The sequence below is a fragment of the Schistocerca piceifrons genome, chromosome 1 (genome assembly GCF_021461385.2).
Source record: "Schistocerca piceifrons isolate TAMUIC-IGC-003096 chromosome 1, iqSchPice1.1, whole genome shotgun sequence".
Taxonomy (NCBI): Eukaryota; Metazoa; Arthropoda; class Insecta; order Orthoptera; family Acrididae; genus Schistocerca; species Schistocerca piceifrons.
Window position 1 is genome coordinate 852614943 of NC_060138.1, and position 17255 is coordinate 852632197.

At 37.9% G+C, this 17255-nt stretch overlaps 1 protein-coding gene across 2 annotated transcripts in view; it reads left to right on the forward strand.

The window, feature by feature from the left end:
• LOC124715625 (cell division cycle and apoptosis regulator protein 1-like) overlaps positions 1-17255 on the forward strand; it is a 263366-nt gene that overhangs the window by 199391 nt on the left and 46720 nt on the right. For both annotated transcript variants that reach the window (XM_047243109.1, XM_047243110.1), the window contains exon 13: positions 3231-3431. In XM_047243109.1, the coding sequence (XP_047099065.1) occupies positions 3231-3431 (201 nt within the window). The remainder of the gene's footprint in view (positions 1-3230; positions 3432-17255) is intronic.

Below are 17255 nucleotides of genomic sequence, written 5' to 3' on the forward strand. Positions count from 1 at the left end.
GTGAAAGGAAATCTCACTATCATGACATGTTGCTAAACACACCGCTCATTGTGTCCATGAGTTCCTGGCCAAGCACACTTCATAACACCGCCCAGGCCCCATTACGTTCCCCAGTTGGCTCCAGCAGACCTTTTTATGTTTCTGAGGGTTTAGACTGCCTTCAAAAGACACCATTTTATCAGAGAGGCAGTCCACACTTCTTTGATGACCACTCTGAACAAATTTCCCATTGAGACCATCCAGGTTGCCTACCATGTCTGGGAAAATCTCTGGAAAAAGAACATGTATGTGCACAATGGTAGTACTACAAAGACTGTTAAACATTTGCAGCTAAAACTTTATTAATAATAAGTCTGTAAAAATGCTGTGTCTATTTGTCTGTCTTTGAAAAAGCTTATCTCCAAAACTACTAGACAAATTTTCATGGAGTGTTCGCAGGTAACTTGGGCATAGTTTGGGACACCATATAGGCTTTAGGTTATCAAAATTGGATTACAGAAAAAGATATCATAATTTACATTGAGGCGCCAAGTCATGGGATAGTGATATGCAGTTATACACATGGCGATAGTATCACATACATGAAATACAAAATGCCAGTGCTCTGTTGGAGCTACCTCAGGTGTTTCTTGCGAAAAGGCATCAGGCATGATTATGGCCACATGATCGGAATTAACAGACTTTGAACATGGGATGATAGTCGGAGCTAGATGCATAGAACTGGGAATTGTTAGGAAATTCAGTATGCTGTATTCTAAGCTCCACAGGAGTGTGACTTGAATGTCAGAATTCAGGCATTACCTGTCATCATGGACAACTCAGTGGCAGACCGCCTTCATATAACAACCAAGAGCTGTGGCGTTCATATAGACTTGTCACTGCTAACAGACAAGCAACACTGCATGAAATAACCATAGAAATCAATGTGGAATGTACGACAAACATTTCTGTTACGCTCGTGCATTAAATCTTTACATCTTTTCTCTGGAGCTATCCACCACACACACACACACACACACACACACACACACACATACACATAATGATGAAAGAAAAATATTTAATCGCTTACTACACTGTCACTGTTCATTTTTGCGTCAGGCATGATATTTTCATTTACCACTTCTTTAGTACTAACTATACTCATGGCGGATTTCACAGATAGTGTTCATATATACCACTGAATGTACCTGCAAAATTATATGTATGTAAGGCACATAGTTCAGGATATATGACATCATCAACTCTGAGATGTGTGAAAAATTGCCACATCATGCACAACATTTGGATTTATTATTGCTAACTCGCTGAACCGATTTCAGTGAAGTTTGGCAAGGAGATAGCTTGGATCCAGAGAAAGAACATTAGGCTACTTTAGAAAGTGTTTAGTACAATATACTTATTGATTTGAAGAATATTACTTGAATTAGAGAAAAATATTCTCTCTTTGAAAAATGTATTTAGGCCTTGACTTTTGAACTTTTATAATGTTGTTGAAAATTCTTTTCATGGTTCGTATGTGTTATATGATACAATGCAAAGTAACCAATAAATGATTATGCAATCTTTAATGTGTTTATTCCATATTCCACACAATTTGTTGCATAATGTGTAGATACTATGCACTTTTTCCAGTATTTCAAAATGGGAGAACTTAAAGACTTGAAACAACTCTACACATAATTTTAAACCCTTATGAAACTTTTTCTCACTAGCAGCCCCCTCAGAATGATAAGAGGGAAAAAGTTTATTACTTGCTGCATTTTTGCTGGTCATGCAGTAAAACTGTCATGTCAGCCATGGCATCATGACATTTACATTTATTGCTTCTGTGCTAGTAGCTCCATTCATGACACATTTAGCAGACAGTATCCACATATGCTGCTGAATGTACCTAAAAATATATACCATATATATCATTGTATGATGCACTGTTCAGGAGGTACAAGGGAAGGATAAGGATGAGATGGATGCCGGGGGGGGGGGGGGGGGGGGGGGATGGGCAGAGGGAAGGGCAGGAGTAGATGGACAGTGTATGGGGGGATGAAAGAGGTGGACAGAGAGAAGGGGGGAGATGGAAATGGACAGAGAGGAGGAAGGAGGAGATGAACTAATAGAATTGAAATAAATACATATCAGGGCAACACCAGCTACTCAGATAGTTTTGAGTAATTTTCTACAATAGTTATATTACTTTATTTATTTGTCTGTGAGGCTGATTATATATTTTTAACTATGATAAAGCTCTTTTCCTGTATTGGAATATTGAGAATTAAAGATAATTCTTCACTATGTCATAGTTAGTAATTAGTGTGCTATTTCTTAATTAATATACTATTTTGAAATTAATGTACTGGTCATAGTTGTCTCATTTGACCTGAACACCCAAATCTTAAGACTTCATTACTTACAGTTAAATTACTGTTTTTTGGCTGGCTGAAGAGTATGACCTGCACAAATAAAAGTAATAAAGCAAAGAACTACTTGCTCACCTAGTGAGTGCCTATCTCTCTGCAAAGATTTGCAGTGCACTTCCCTTTATGCAAGCTGCCTTCATGAATAATTTTGATGATACAGTGGTGACTCTGGGGTCCACAGTATGTTCTCTCTGAGTAATCGAATGTACTGCATATATTTTTATGGAATTTTACCTCTTATGCAGGTCTTTGATAATGTAGATTTATGCATTTTGTTCATTTGCTTTTAATTGAAAATAGCAAACTAATATATTTGAATTCCCCAAGTTCTTTCAGCTGTAACTTTTTGGCTGTTTGCTCAGACATCAGCTCGACTCCAAACATCTCCGCCTTTTTCAGCCACATTTGACATACATGCAGAAAATACTGCATCTTCATGAAATGGGGAAGGAAGGCTGAAGCTTAATAGTGTTGGGGGACAGAAATAGACTTTTGTGTATGACAGAGTGATATCAAAGTAAAGTGACAAACAAGTATCTGTCTGCTGTATCTTTCAGATTATATAGCAGATAAAAGAATGTTGCATGACATTCCTAGAGTCAGTACCACTTTTAATTGAGTAAAATATACAGGACAGATTGGCAATTTTTGTCTGTTGAAGGACATTGCATTTCACTCATGTAATATAACACCCACGTTAATAATAATAATACATTATTATTATTATTATTGTTATTATTATTATTATTATTATTATTGCTGGAGAAGTAGTAATAGGTGTGTTTGTAACATATGGTGATGCTTTCTTTGCAGGTAAGTGAGCTGAGGCAAGAGCTAGAGGCACGCACATTGAGTCCTAAGGGACTGAAATCGCAGCTAATAGCTAGGCTTACAAAGGCAATCAAAACAGAAGCTGAGAAGGCAGAAGAATTGGAAGAAGAGAAGAAGAAGGCTGAACCAGAACCTCCAAAACAGGATTCGGATAGCAGGGAAGATGAGAAGAGAAACAGAGAAGTATGTCATTCCAAAGACAGTTCCTCAGTGTATCTTGATCAAAAATAACATACAGATTACTGCTTCACTGTTTTAACTCTTTAACTCCTGAGCTACCTCTCTTATATCCACTTCAGAGCTGATAATTAAGAATTTGGCCACTGGAGAGCATCCAGTCCAACATTTAGAGCCTGGCTGGTGTATTTTAGTTTAGGTAGTTGCCACCAGATATTGCCTTTACTGTGTGCAGCTTTTGATACTCCACAACAAACCATGCACTTTCAGCCTGTGTCCTGTAATGTTGTTTAGGCAGTTCTTCCAAAAATGGACGATTATAGTGGCCCTGAGTTAGCTATTGAATTTAGTGCCTCAGAAAGTGCATTACAACATGATGTTTGAGATTGAAAGTGACGACTGTTCATCAGTTGGCTGACAGTTGCTCACCAGTGGTATAAGATAAGTATATCTACTGCACTGCAACCACCTCTTCCAATACTTCTGTTCACAAGAAATCTTGCAGCTCATTTCACGAATAACTGTGCAGATATATTGTCTTATGTGGATCAGGTCATTGACAGTGGCTTGATAAACATTAACATCACAGAGACAAACACATATGCTAAAGTACAACATATTTCTGAGTGAAAATACACTATCAGCAACAAAATAAGAGTATTTATCAGTGTTGTATTGGTTCAAAGCATTGTGATGTAGCCCAACTATCAAATGTGTATAAGAAAACACATATTGCTCGTTATTCCGATATTTGTACAGGTCTTGAGTTATTGCAGATTTCTGATGCCAAATATGTGCCTTAATTTTTCAAGCAATTTGCTGTAGAATCCTATGAACCTCCCACAGATGAAGGTAAATAAAATTTGGCTAGACTTTAAACAGTTTAACAATAAATTCAAATGTTTATGCACACCAGACAGAGGCTTGAACTCACTGTGTTCACAGTACACGAGTTTCTAAATAGGTATGTGTGGTCTCACATTGTAGGAAAAGGAATGAAATTCAATAAAATAGTGAATGATATGCAAGATTCAACTCAGATTGTAATGATGCTGAATAAAGGCTGTTGTCTTATTGTCAATGACGACAAGGGTTGTTCAGTAAATAATTCCCCACATTTTTTTTAAAAAAAAGCCATTAATATACATAGACAAACATCCTTGTTGGTGATTCCAATTTGATGTTGGTTCTGTGTGCCAGTGAAGTTTCGAACTGCTCTGACAGATGGCAGAGCCGTAGTACAGCGTCAAAGTGGCATCTACATACAACTCATGTTACAAGCAGTGTGCTATTATTGAATTCTTGTATGCAGAAAAAGAAACCGTGGTGAATGTGTATGGTGATGCTGTAGTTGATAAAGATACAGTTGTGCAATGGGCAAAGAAAGTTACAGCCTCAGGAAATGTAGAAACAGAGCTCCATGATCAGCCACACTCGGGATGTCCTATAGCAGCCACTGCTCCAGACATGCTGAATCATGCAGATACCATTATTTGTGCTGACCTGCGCATCACAACTCAACAATTGGCTCTACAGTTGTCGATCAGCATTGGAAGTGTGTCTGCGGTGATCAGGACTCTCGGGTACTCAAAGAGGTGCACATCACCAAATTGTGTTGGACATCATTTCGTCATCCACCCTACAGTCCAGACCTGGCACCCTCGGACTTCCATCTCTTTGGCCGCTTAAAGATTCTCTACCCCTTTGAAGATGACGAGAGTGTCAGCCATGCAGTGAAAACATGGCTATGCCTACAGGACAAGAGCTTTTACCAGCAGGGAATATATGCTCTTCCACAATGTTGGCGTATGGCCGTAGAACATGATGGAGACTACATAGAAAAATAGGACACATACAAGACATGTTGATGTATATTGTTACTAGATTCTGACTCTTAACAATAAATATGTTGTGAGGAAAAAATGTGGAGCATTACTTATTGAACAACCCTCGTACTACACATTTCCTAAACTTGCTGACTTTCCAGTTGCTGAAAGACCTGATATATATGGAACTGTGTGTGTGTCTAGAAGAGGCATGCCTCCATCATTTAGTCATAAAAACTATAGAAGGCAGAAATCGTTGCTTTTCAGAGGGGGAAAGTGAGAACAGTTTATGGGAAGGACAAAAGAGATGAGTCTCTCTTGGCAACAGTTCGCAGTGCTTAAATGAATGCTGTAAAGAAAAGACACAGGGAAGTGTTGAAGCCAGTAGCTATGATGGCACACAATAACACAATGGGCGGAGAAGGCAAGGTAGATCAGCACTTAGCTTGGCAATCCGCCAGTGCTTAAGAGGAAAGAAGTATTACAGGAAAATCTTTCTCCATCTCATTAAATTTGATTTGTGAAACGCATATGCCTTGATCGAAAAATATGCAAATAAGAACAATTGTCTTGAGTTTCGTATTGTTGTTATCAAGAATGCTATTTAAAAACATCAGAAAGAGGAGTTTGTGTCAAAAGTAGCATGTTGTCAAGCACCAAACCCAGGTGACTGATTTGCCAATGTTTTCCATCCACAACTACAAAACATTCAAATCCATTGTAAAAACCATGTTTTGATTTCGTATCTAAACAGAAAATAAAAAAAATTACTTTTAAGTTTCAGGATACTTTAGTCAGAGTCTAGTATATGAGTGTACTCGGGATTTTATTTATGGTTTCTTTAAAAATTTGTGAATCGTTATTAAGTTGTAAGAGCTATCTTTATACATCTGCATGTAATGTTGTTCATTAAAGTACATGTTTCATTAATTTAGAAAAAACTATTTTTGGGACATAATTTGTAAAAAAGAAAAGAAAACAATCTGTTAAGGGGTTAACATTATTTTGTTGCACTTGCACTGACATTAATAATGCATTCTTTCTCATAAAATATTTATCTCACGTATTTTAATTCCCACCTTCTTAATATATAAACAAGCAGAAAAGTTATTCCCCAAATAAGACATGTCAGGTTGCAGACAGGCACAACTAAAAGACACTCATATAAAGCTTTCAGTCACAATCTTCATCAGTAAAAGTAAGTGTCTTTTATTTGTGCCTATCTGCAACTTGATGTGTCCTATTTACCGCAAGTAGCAATCTGTCTTTTCCACATGGTTGATATTCCTACCTGGAGTACCTGGAGTTTCCATTGTTTAATTATTCCCCAAACTTATATTAATGCACTTTCATGTTCAAATCAAAGTGTTATCTTTCTTTCCTGTATATACAGGGTGGTCCATTGATCGTGACCAATAAGCGTCAAACGAAAAAATTGCAAAGAACGAAACTTGTGTAGCTTGAAGAGGGAAACCAGATGGCGCTATGGTTGGCCCACAAGATGGCGCTGCCATAGGTCAAATGGATATCAACTGTGTTTTTTTAAAATAGGAACCCCCATTTTTTATTACATATTCGTGTAGTACATAAAGAAATATGAATGTTTTAGTTGGACCACTTCTTTCGCTTTTTGTGATAGATGGTGCTATAATAGTCACAAACACATGGCTCAATTTTAGATGAACAGTTGGTAACAGGTAGGTTTTTTAAATTAAAATACAGAACATAGGTATGTTTGAACATTTTATTTCAGTTGTTCCAGTATGATACATATACCTTTGTGAACTTATCATTTCTGAGAACGCATCCTGTTACAGCATGATTACCTATAAATATCATATTAATGCAATAAATGCTCAAAATTATGTCCGTCAACCTCAGTGCATTTGGCAATACGTGTAACGACATTCCTCTCAACAGTGAGTAGTTTGCCTTCCGTAATGTTCACACATGCATTGACAATGCGCTAACGCATGTTGTCAGGTGTTGTCGGTGGATCACGATAGCAAATATCATTCAACTTTCCCCACAGAAAGAAATTCGTGGGATGTCAGATCCAGTGAACGTGCGGGCCATGGTATGGTGCTTCGGCGACCAATCCACCTGTCATGAAGTATGCTATTCAGTACTGCTTCAACCGCACGCGAGCTATGTGCTGGACATCTATCATATTGGAAGTACATCGCCATTCTGTCATGCAGTGAAACATCTTGTAGTAACATCGGTAGAACATTACGTAGGAAATCAGCATACATTGCACCATTTAGATTGCCATCAATAAAATGAGGGCCAGTTATCGTTCCTCCCATAATGCCGCACCATACATTAACCCACCAAGGTCGCTGATGTTCCACTTGTCACAGCCATTGTGGATTTTCCGTTGCCCAATAGTGCATATTATGCCGGTTTACGTTACTGCTGTTGGTGAATGACACTTCGGCACTAAATAGAAGGCGTGCAAAAAATATGTCATCGGCCCATAATTTCTCTTGTGCCCAGTGGCAGAACTGTACATGACTTTCAAAGTTGTCGCCATGCAATTCCTGGTGCATAAAAATATGGTACGGGTGCAATCAATGTTGATGCAGCATTCTCAACACCGGCGTTTTTGAGATTCCCGATTCTCACACAATTTGTCTGCTACTGATGTGCGGATTAGCCGCGACAGCAGCTGAAACACCTACTTGGGCATCATCATTTGTTGCAGGTCATGGTTGACGTTTCACATGTGGCTGAACACTTCCTGTTTCCTTAAATACCGTAACTATCCAGCGAGTGGTCCAGACACTTGGATGATGTCGTCCAGGATACCGAGCAGCATACATAGCACATGCCTGTTGGGCATTTTGATCACAATAGCCATACATCAACACGATACTGACCTTTTCTGCAGTTGGCAAACGGTCCATTTTAACATGGGTGATGTATCATGAAGCGAGTACCATCTGCACTGGCGGAGTGTTACGTGATACCACATACTTATACGTTTGTGACTATTACAGCGCCATCTATCACAAAGTGAAAAAAGTGGTCCAACTAAAACATTCACATTTCTTTATGTGCTACATGAATATGTAATAAAAAATGGGGGTTCCTTCTTAAAAAAATGCAGTTGATATCCATTTGACCTATGGCAGCGTCATCTAGCGGACCAACCATAGCGCCATCTGGTTTCCCCCTTCAAGCTTGACAAGTTTCGTTCTTTTTAGTTTTTTTCATTTGATGCTTATTTTGTGAGGTATTTGGCCCGGTCATTATCAATGGACCACCCTGTATATGTGTGTGTGCTGATATTTTGATAAGTCAATGTGTCTAGAATCTAAAACAAAGTTTGTAATGAGTGCACAGTGTGAAAGAAGGAAAAATTAACTATGAAGAGAAAGTTTCCATTCTTCATACTGGTTCTTCTCATTGTCAAATAATTTACCTTTGCATGATATTCTTAGTATCAGTGTGAAGGACACAAAGTCACTTACTGTTCTTCCCATCACCAACTAGTTGTACACACTGGAATGTTCTTAAGACTCCTTTTCTGAATGAACCATGCAGTTTAGTTACAAGTGATAGTAGAGACAACAAGCCCTTAAAAGGAAGTGTTAAAATTCCATTTTGTAATACATTACATTATGAAAAATCTCTGAAGCATTAATATCTTACAGGCACAGTAAAATCTAAAGTTATCAGATAATAAATGCAGCTAATTAGACATAAATGCATCTCATCAAATAGTAAAATCAATCACATCGTGAATAAGTTACTCACTTTCCAATAAGTATTGCAAAAACTTTGTTATGGTTCTTGCTTAGTGTCTATACTAACTCACTGTGGATTGTAGTGTGAAGGAGAAGATACATTGAATTCAAAGAGTTAATTAATAAGTTAGGGGAGCAACTGTCAAATGTTGGTAGTGGTGTCAAGCTGCTGTTAGTCAGTGGTACTTCCTACAGTCTTTCAATCTTCAGAAGAATACAGTATATATGTATGTCTTATTGCTTCATGGTTCATTCCAGATATGTACGTAAAGTCTCTATACAATATGTTACAATTTTCTCTTCACTACGTACGTCACAGTTCAACAGAAATAATTTGTATTTTTGACTGTGATGACTTTACAAACATAATCTTACTGCTCATTTTCACCAAATAAATAAATTGCAGGGATAAGATCAGAACACACTGGAACCAGAAATATAGGTGAGATAAAGATGAGTATCGATAGTGAAATGCTGCTGTTGTGGTCTTCAGTCCGAATACTGATTTGAGCCTCCAGTACTAAAACGGTGATCCCTTGATGTCTCAGAATGTGTCGTATCAACTGATCCCTTCTTCTAGTCAATTTGTGCCAAAATTTCTTGTCTCCCCCAGTTCTGTTCAGTACTTCCTCATTAGTTGCATGATCCACCCATCTAATCTTCAACATCCTTCTGTAGCACCACATTTTGAAAGCTTATAGTCTCTTTTTGTGTAAACTGTTTAAAGTCCTTGTTTCGCTTCTGCACATGGCTATATTCCAGGCAAATACTTTCAGAAAAGACTTCCTAACACTTAAATCTACCGGGTGATCAAAAGGTCAGTATAACTCTGAAAACTTGATAAACCACAGAATAATGTAGATAGAGAGGTAAAAATTGACACACGTGCTTGGAATGACATGGGGTTTTATGAGAGAAAAGAGAAGAAAAAAAAGTATTGCTAGACATGAAAAATCTCTTTCGCACGTCGTTTGGTGATGATCGTGTGCTCAGCCGCCACTTTCGTCATGCTTGGCCTCACAGATCCCCAGACCCCAGTCCGTGCAATTATTGGCTTTAGGGTTACATGAAGTCGCAAGTGTATCGTGATCGACCGACATCTCTAGGGATGCTGAAAGACAACATCTGACACCAATGCCTCACCATAAGTCCAGACATGCTTTACATTGCTGTTCACAACATTATTCCTCGACTACAGCTATTGTTGAGGAATGACGGTGGACATATTGATCATTTCTTGTAGAGATCATCATCTTTGCTTTGTCTTACTTTGTTATGCTAATTATTGCTATTCTGATCAGATGAAGCCCCATCTGTCGGACATTTTTTGAACTTTTGTATTTTTTTTGGTTCTAATAAAACCCCATGTCATTCCAAGCATGTGTGTCAATTTGTACCTCTCTATCTACATTATTCCGTGATTTATTCAGTTTTCAAATTTATACTGACTTTTTGATCACCTGGTATATTCGATATTAACAAATTTCCCTTCTTCAGAAATGCTTTGTTGTCATTGCCAGTCTACGTTTTATATCGTCTTTATTTCAGCCATCATCAGTTATTTTGCTGCCCAAATAGCAAAACTCATCTACTACTTTAAGTGTCATGTTTCCTCTAAGCATTGCCTGATTTAATTCAACTACATTCCATTGTCCTTGTTTTGCTTTTGTTGATGTTCATCTTATATCTTCCTCTCAAGGCATTGTCCATCCCATTCAACTGCTCTCCAAATTTTTTGCCGCCTCTGAGAGAATTACAATGTCATCAGCAAAGCTCAAAGTTTTTATTTCTTCTCCTTGGACTTTAATTCCTCCTACTCCAAATTTTTCTTTTGTCTCCTTTATTGCTTGCTCAGTGTACAGATTGAATAGTATCTGGAATAGGCTAAAACCCTGTCTCACTCCCTTCTCAACCACTGCTTCCCTTTCATGCCCCTCAACTCTTATTACTGATGTCTGATTTCTGCACAGGTTGTAAATAGCCTTTTGCTCCTTGTATTTAACCCTGCTTCCTTCAGATTTTCAAAGCGCATTCCAATCAACATTGTCAAAAGCTTTCTCTAAGTTTACAAAAGCTATACATATTGGTTTGCCTTTCCTTAACCTGTCTTCTATGAGAAATCGTAGGCTCAGTATTGCCTCACATGTTTCTACATTTCTCTGGAGTCCAAACTGATTTTCCCCGAGGTCGATTTCTACCAGTTGTTCCATTATTCTGTAAAGAATTTGTATTAGTGTTTTGTGACCATAACATGTTAAACTGATAGTTCAGTAATTATCATACCTGTCAGCAGCTGCTCTTTTTGAAATTGGAATTAGTACATTCTTCTTGAACTCTGAGGATATTTTACGTGTCTCATCCATCTTGCACACCGGATGGAAGAGTTTTCTCATGGTTGGTTGTCCCAAGGCTGTTCCCTGTTCTGATGGAATGTCATCTGCTCCCGGGACCTTGTTTTGACTTAGATCTTTCAGGGCTCTGTCAAATTCTTCTTGCAATATCATATCTGCCATCTCATCTACATCATCTTCCCTTTCTGTAATATTGTCATCAAGTTTATGTCCCTTGTACAGACCCTCTATATACTACTTCAAACTTTCTGCTTTTCCTTCTTTGCTTAGGACTGATTTTTCATCTGATCTCTTGATATTCATTCAGCTGCTTCTCTTTAATTGTCCTGTAAGTGGTATGTAGATATGCTTCTAAATCCGTACATTTGTCCTCAAGCCATTCCAGCTTAACCATTTTGCACTTCCTGCCAGTCTCATATCTTAAATGTATGTATTCCCTTTCACCTGCTTCACTTGCTGCATTTTTATAGTTTCTCCTTTCATCAGTTAAATTCAATATCTCTTGTGTTATCCAAGGATCTCTACTAGGTCTTGTTTTTTCATCTATTTGATCCTCTGCTGCCTTCACTATTTCATCTCATAAAGCTACACATTCGTCTTCTTCTGGATTCCTTTCCCCTGTTCTAGTCAACTGTTGCCTGGTACTCCCTTTGAAACTCTCAACAACCTCTGGTTCTTTCAACAGGCCCCATCTCCTTAATTAGCTACCTTGTTCCGATTTCTTCACTTACAATATGCAGTTCACAACCAATCATTTGTGGTCAGAGTCCACACCTGCCCTTGGAAATGCTTTACAGCTTAAGACCTGGTTCCTAAATCTCTGTCTAACCGTTATGTAATCAGTCTGAAAACTTTCGGTGTCTCCAGGTCTCTTCCATATATGCAGCCTTCTTTTAGGATTCTTGATCCAAGTGTTGGCGATAATTAAATTATTCTCTGTACAAAACTCTACCATGCACCTTCCTCTTTCATTCCTTTCCCCACAGTCCATATTCACCTATTATTTTTCCTTCTCTTCCTTTTCCTACTGTGTATCTACTAGTGAAATAGGAAGGGGTAAATAATGGAAAAGTAGTTGACAGAAAGAAGACAGAGTAATTAAACAAACAACACAAAGCATAAAACGGGAATTCAAAAGGGACAGCAAATAAATAAGCCACTGAGTAGTTGGTGGAGGCAAGAGGAGCAATAAGGGTATAGATAACAGGCGAAGACATCAGCATAAATTGTGAGACCGAAAGGGAGGCAGAAACCAATCGCATACTCCAGACATGTTTCACACTAGCGAAGTTTTAGGCTACTGGAAGACAGAATCAAAATTGGATGAGGTCATACACCCTTTGTCTGTGTCTACTCATCCTTGATAATAGATTAGTGGCCCACTGTTAACTTCATTTACCAGACATTTTTATCACCCCAAATACTTGTAGGATTATTCTTTGGATTATAGTTAAATTGATAGGTGCAAGAACTTACATTAGGTGGTTGTGTAGGATGGTGGGATGGAGATATTATCGTTATTATGGTATCTTGATCAGTTTCAGAAGAAGAATGTGAGTTTCCTGCATTTCTTGTCACTTCATAATGGTGCTATTAGTCTTGAACCAAGCCTAAATTGTGCCTTCTTATAATAATAATGGAAATTCATGGATGGAGCAATACATACCGTATTTACTCGAATCTAAGCTGCACACGAATCTAAGCCGCACCTGAAAAATGAGACTCGAAATAAAGGAAAAAAAAATTTCCCGAATCTAAGCCGCACCTGAAATCTGAGACTCGAAATTCAAGAGGAGAGAAAAGTTTTAGGCCGCACCTCCAACTCGAAACAAGGTTGGTCCATTCTAATATGAGACACAATTTAGGTATAATGAATGACGATACAGCTACAGTAGTTTGGATGGAGCCGTAAAGCTTAGCAGTTAAGCTTTACCACGTAGCCATTGCTATGCGTCAGGCGCTCCGTCCGTATTTATACGGGTACCCTTCGTTTTTCACGTGCTTCGTCTGGTTTGGATCGATTGCTTATTTTGCTTTGATCTGATAAGTGCCGTTTTCTTTGTTATAGGTGTTTACGTCACTCTAAGCTGAAAATGCATTACTTTGATGTGTCATACATTGTTTGTCGCATTCTGATAGTGCGTGTTCACGGCCTGTCGCCGCTCGCGGCATGGCTTGCTTTTGTGCGCACTACCGCCGCTTACAATAATAAAAAAGAGAGGAATTGTCTCATAACCGAAACAACGGCATGAGACTGCTATTTGTTGTTACTTACACTGCTGCTTTCTTTGATAATGATCAACAAGAACCAAATAATAGACTGCGTATGATAGAACATGTTCTGAACGAGAGTTAGGCGAAAATTTTTCCCCGTTTGAAAATCTTTGCGGCCGCTTCTTTAGTACGTCAAATTCTGCACAGAAATTAGAGTCGTCTTAGATTTAAAAGTCTAGTCAGTTGCCTTGCTTCATTTCTGACTGTATCACTATTAGGCATAAGAATAATATGTAAATATGACATGATACGTATATTCTTCCGCGTTTGCTGTTGTCTCTAGTTTCGTAGTTTATTAGGCAGACAGGATTTAAATGAGATAGCAGGAAACACGAAAGAATACTTGGTAAAATGTTTATATTCGTATTATTCTTATGGTGAAGAGAATACTGCATGTGATTCACATTTCATCAGGTTCCTATTAGCAACCATCTCTTCTCACAGGTAGGAAAAAATTCAGAACTTAGAGTTGGCCATATTGACAAACATCTCAAACAGTCTTGCCAGTCGGATTTTCGTAGTACATTGAAATTCTGCTACATTCGAAGATGAACAATTCGGAATTTGTATTATTTCCTTGGATAATGTATGAAAATGCAGTGGTCGAAACTCGGGGCGGAGAAAAAAAGCTCTCGTCTTCCATCTTTCCCCTTTTTTTTTTTTTTTTTGCTGACGCATTGGTTTGGCACCAGTATTTATCTTTGTGCCTACAAAGCATGCCTGTGTAGCGCTACATATATTCGACGGCAGAAGTTAGTTGTGGTGGCACCTACCAACATTTTTCAGAACTTCCACTTGCTTTGCACTCGATTCTAAGCCGCAGGTGGTTTTTTGGATTACAAAAACTGGAAAAAGTGCGGCTTAGATTCGAGTAAATACGGTAAAATAAGGAAAATGCAACCACTTACCTATAGCGGATCAATGCATCACACACACAAACACTCAGTAGAAAACAGCATTCAAATCGGGTTTTGAGCACTAGCTCTTTTCTAGCAAAATATTACAGAGTCATACTCGCGACCACTCAGACATCTAAAGTCACTCTTCCATGGCTATTTTTGCTAGAAAAGAGCCAGTGCTCAAACACTTGCGTGAATACTGTTTTCTGCTGTGTGTTTCTGTGTGCCACACGTATATCTGCTACAGGTCAATGGTTGCCTTTCCCTTATTTTACGTATTGTTCTGACATCTTTTTACAGCTCAATTCCAACACTTCCCTGAAAGAATGGATTCATGACACACTGAATGATTTGGTCAAATACAAGAAACTTTTCCTTGAAATATTATCTGTTTAAATGAGGAACTGCATTATTGTTAAAAAAAAAATGAATGCCATAACCTACAGACAGATATAAAAGTAAGCTCAGATGCTGCTAACAGCAGAAGTCAAAGAAGTGAGTATTGAAATGTGCAGATTATACAAGAGGAAGCAAAAATATTTACTGAAAACCACACTGCAGTAGACTAACAGTCTTAAACAAATTCAAAAAGAATTTTCTATTTCTGTCTGAAGAAACGATTTTTTCCATTGTGCTGAAGACAGAGTTTGTATTGTCAAATAGAGAAGCAGCTCTGCATGATATGTGCCTTAAGTTCAAGCAGAATAAACATTAAGTAAGAAACCTAAACTTATGTGTAAGATCAAACTATTATCATTATATTTGAACAGATAAGAGCAGGGAAGTCATAAAGGCTTCTGGCACAGATAATCACTTACTGGTCATGCCTGGTGTACAAGAAATTGAGTGTATAGCTGATACAGTGTCTTATGTGGACTGAAAATATGGTGTCTTAAAATATATTCCCAAACAGAGTCACTAAGATGAATAAGTCCACCATAAAATGTGACTGGAAAAAATTGCATCATTATTTACAAAGGTGACTGTGAGAAACTTCAGAAAGCATTGAAGAAACATGTTTGATTCAAAGGATGCCTGATAGAGCATAGAAGTTATTGTAGGTTATAATGAATGTATCAAAATGTGTGAGGGTAACATGCAAAGCAGGGTGAAACCTATTATAACATTATAATTATTTGTAGAACCTGAATTGAATATTAAATCAGTATATTTATTATTATTATTTTTCCTTATGTGGAGCCAAAATGGGCAGCAATTTAGTGATATATTATTGTCTATATTACCTTAGTGTTAATTGCCTGAACATCCAGCTTCGTGCTGAAACAGTGAAACTTACCATTTACTGTCTCATGAGACCATACTTATGAGAAAAGATAAATGTGCAGACCACACAATTTATAGGAAGCTAGCATACAGAGATCATTAATGACAGAGGCTAGAAAAGAGGCATTATCAGTCTGTTGGTGGCTCATGCAAAAACTAAATCTGGCCCACAATGTCATGGAGGCCAGCTGCAATACTTCAGCTGTGTTCGCAGAGTAAATGCCCCCCCCCCCCCCCCCCCCCCACACACACACACACACACACACACACACACACACACACACACACAGAAATTAAAGATGACTATGAGAACTTAGACTGCTTCCACAGCAAGGAAAAATAATCCACCATTAGGACAAACTTCTGGTTCTTGTATTCCTTGAGTAAGTGGCACAAGCAGTTAGATTTTGCAAAATTGCATTGTAAACATTGTGTACTTACTTTGGAAGAAAATATGTACAAAATCGAATCACAGTAGTGGGAGACTGTGATGTTTAGTGTACTAGTGGAAATTACGTGATGGGAGATTCTGTAAAAATATTAAGATTCTAAAACATAAAAGACATTGTTGACAGGGACATGCATAATATTTCCTCAAGGGCTGAATATACATTATAAGTGGTTGTGATTGTGCTGTTTAAAAAACAGTTATTTACGTAGAGACTTTTGAGAGATCCATTGAATGTCAACAACTTGCACAAAAAAATGAAAACATATGGTGCATAAATGCCAGTGTTAAGTCAGTCCTCTGCCAGATGAAAGATAAATGAAAAAGACCAGCACTGCATGTTTCCATCATTGCAGTCTGTGGCAACAGCATTAGTCTGCTAAGAGAAATTAGTGACATTGGTAAGTTGTTCCTACCCTTCTACAATGCTGGATGTGTGTGTGCCAACAAAGCATCAAACCATGTAAAAAACACATGTTGACCAGAAAAAATGTTAATAACGTTTCATTATGTTGTCATGAAAGCCCAAACAATGTGATACTCAATTTGCTTGGTGCACATGGGAGAGCTGTCGAACTCAAATTCGAGATAATACAAGGAGAGTATTGCATATCTCTTGAAAGGCTTCTTGAAAATTTCGGAACCTCGTAGAATCAAATGGAAATCACCCATATACTATATAAATAGCCTCTGGTAATGCATGTTTGTGACTTGTATCGACCATTGGTGTCTGGCCACCTCCACACCCTTCTACAATGATCATCAGGCAACAAATAAATCTTGCTCTCATCAGTGAAGAGAATGTGACACTAATTGGTCCAGATTTCATTATCAAAATTTGAAGAATCTGATACTTATTTCTGTTCGTTCTATGGCAATTTGTCATTTGCGTGTGTTCTCAGAAAGATGAACAAGAAATTTGAGAAATGCAATGCATCTATATTAAGTGTGTCTTCTTGTATTTGTTTAGTGATACAATAACTGCCCCTATAGTAA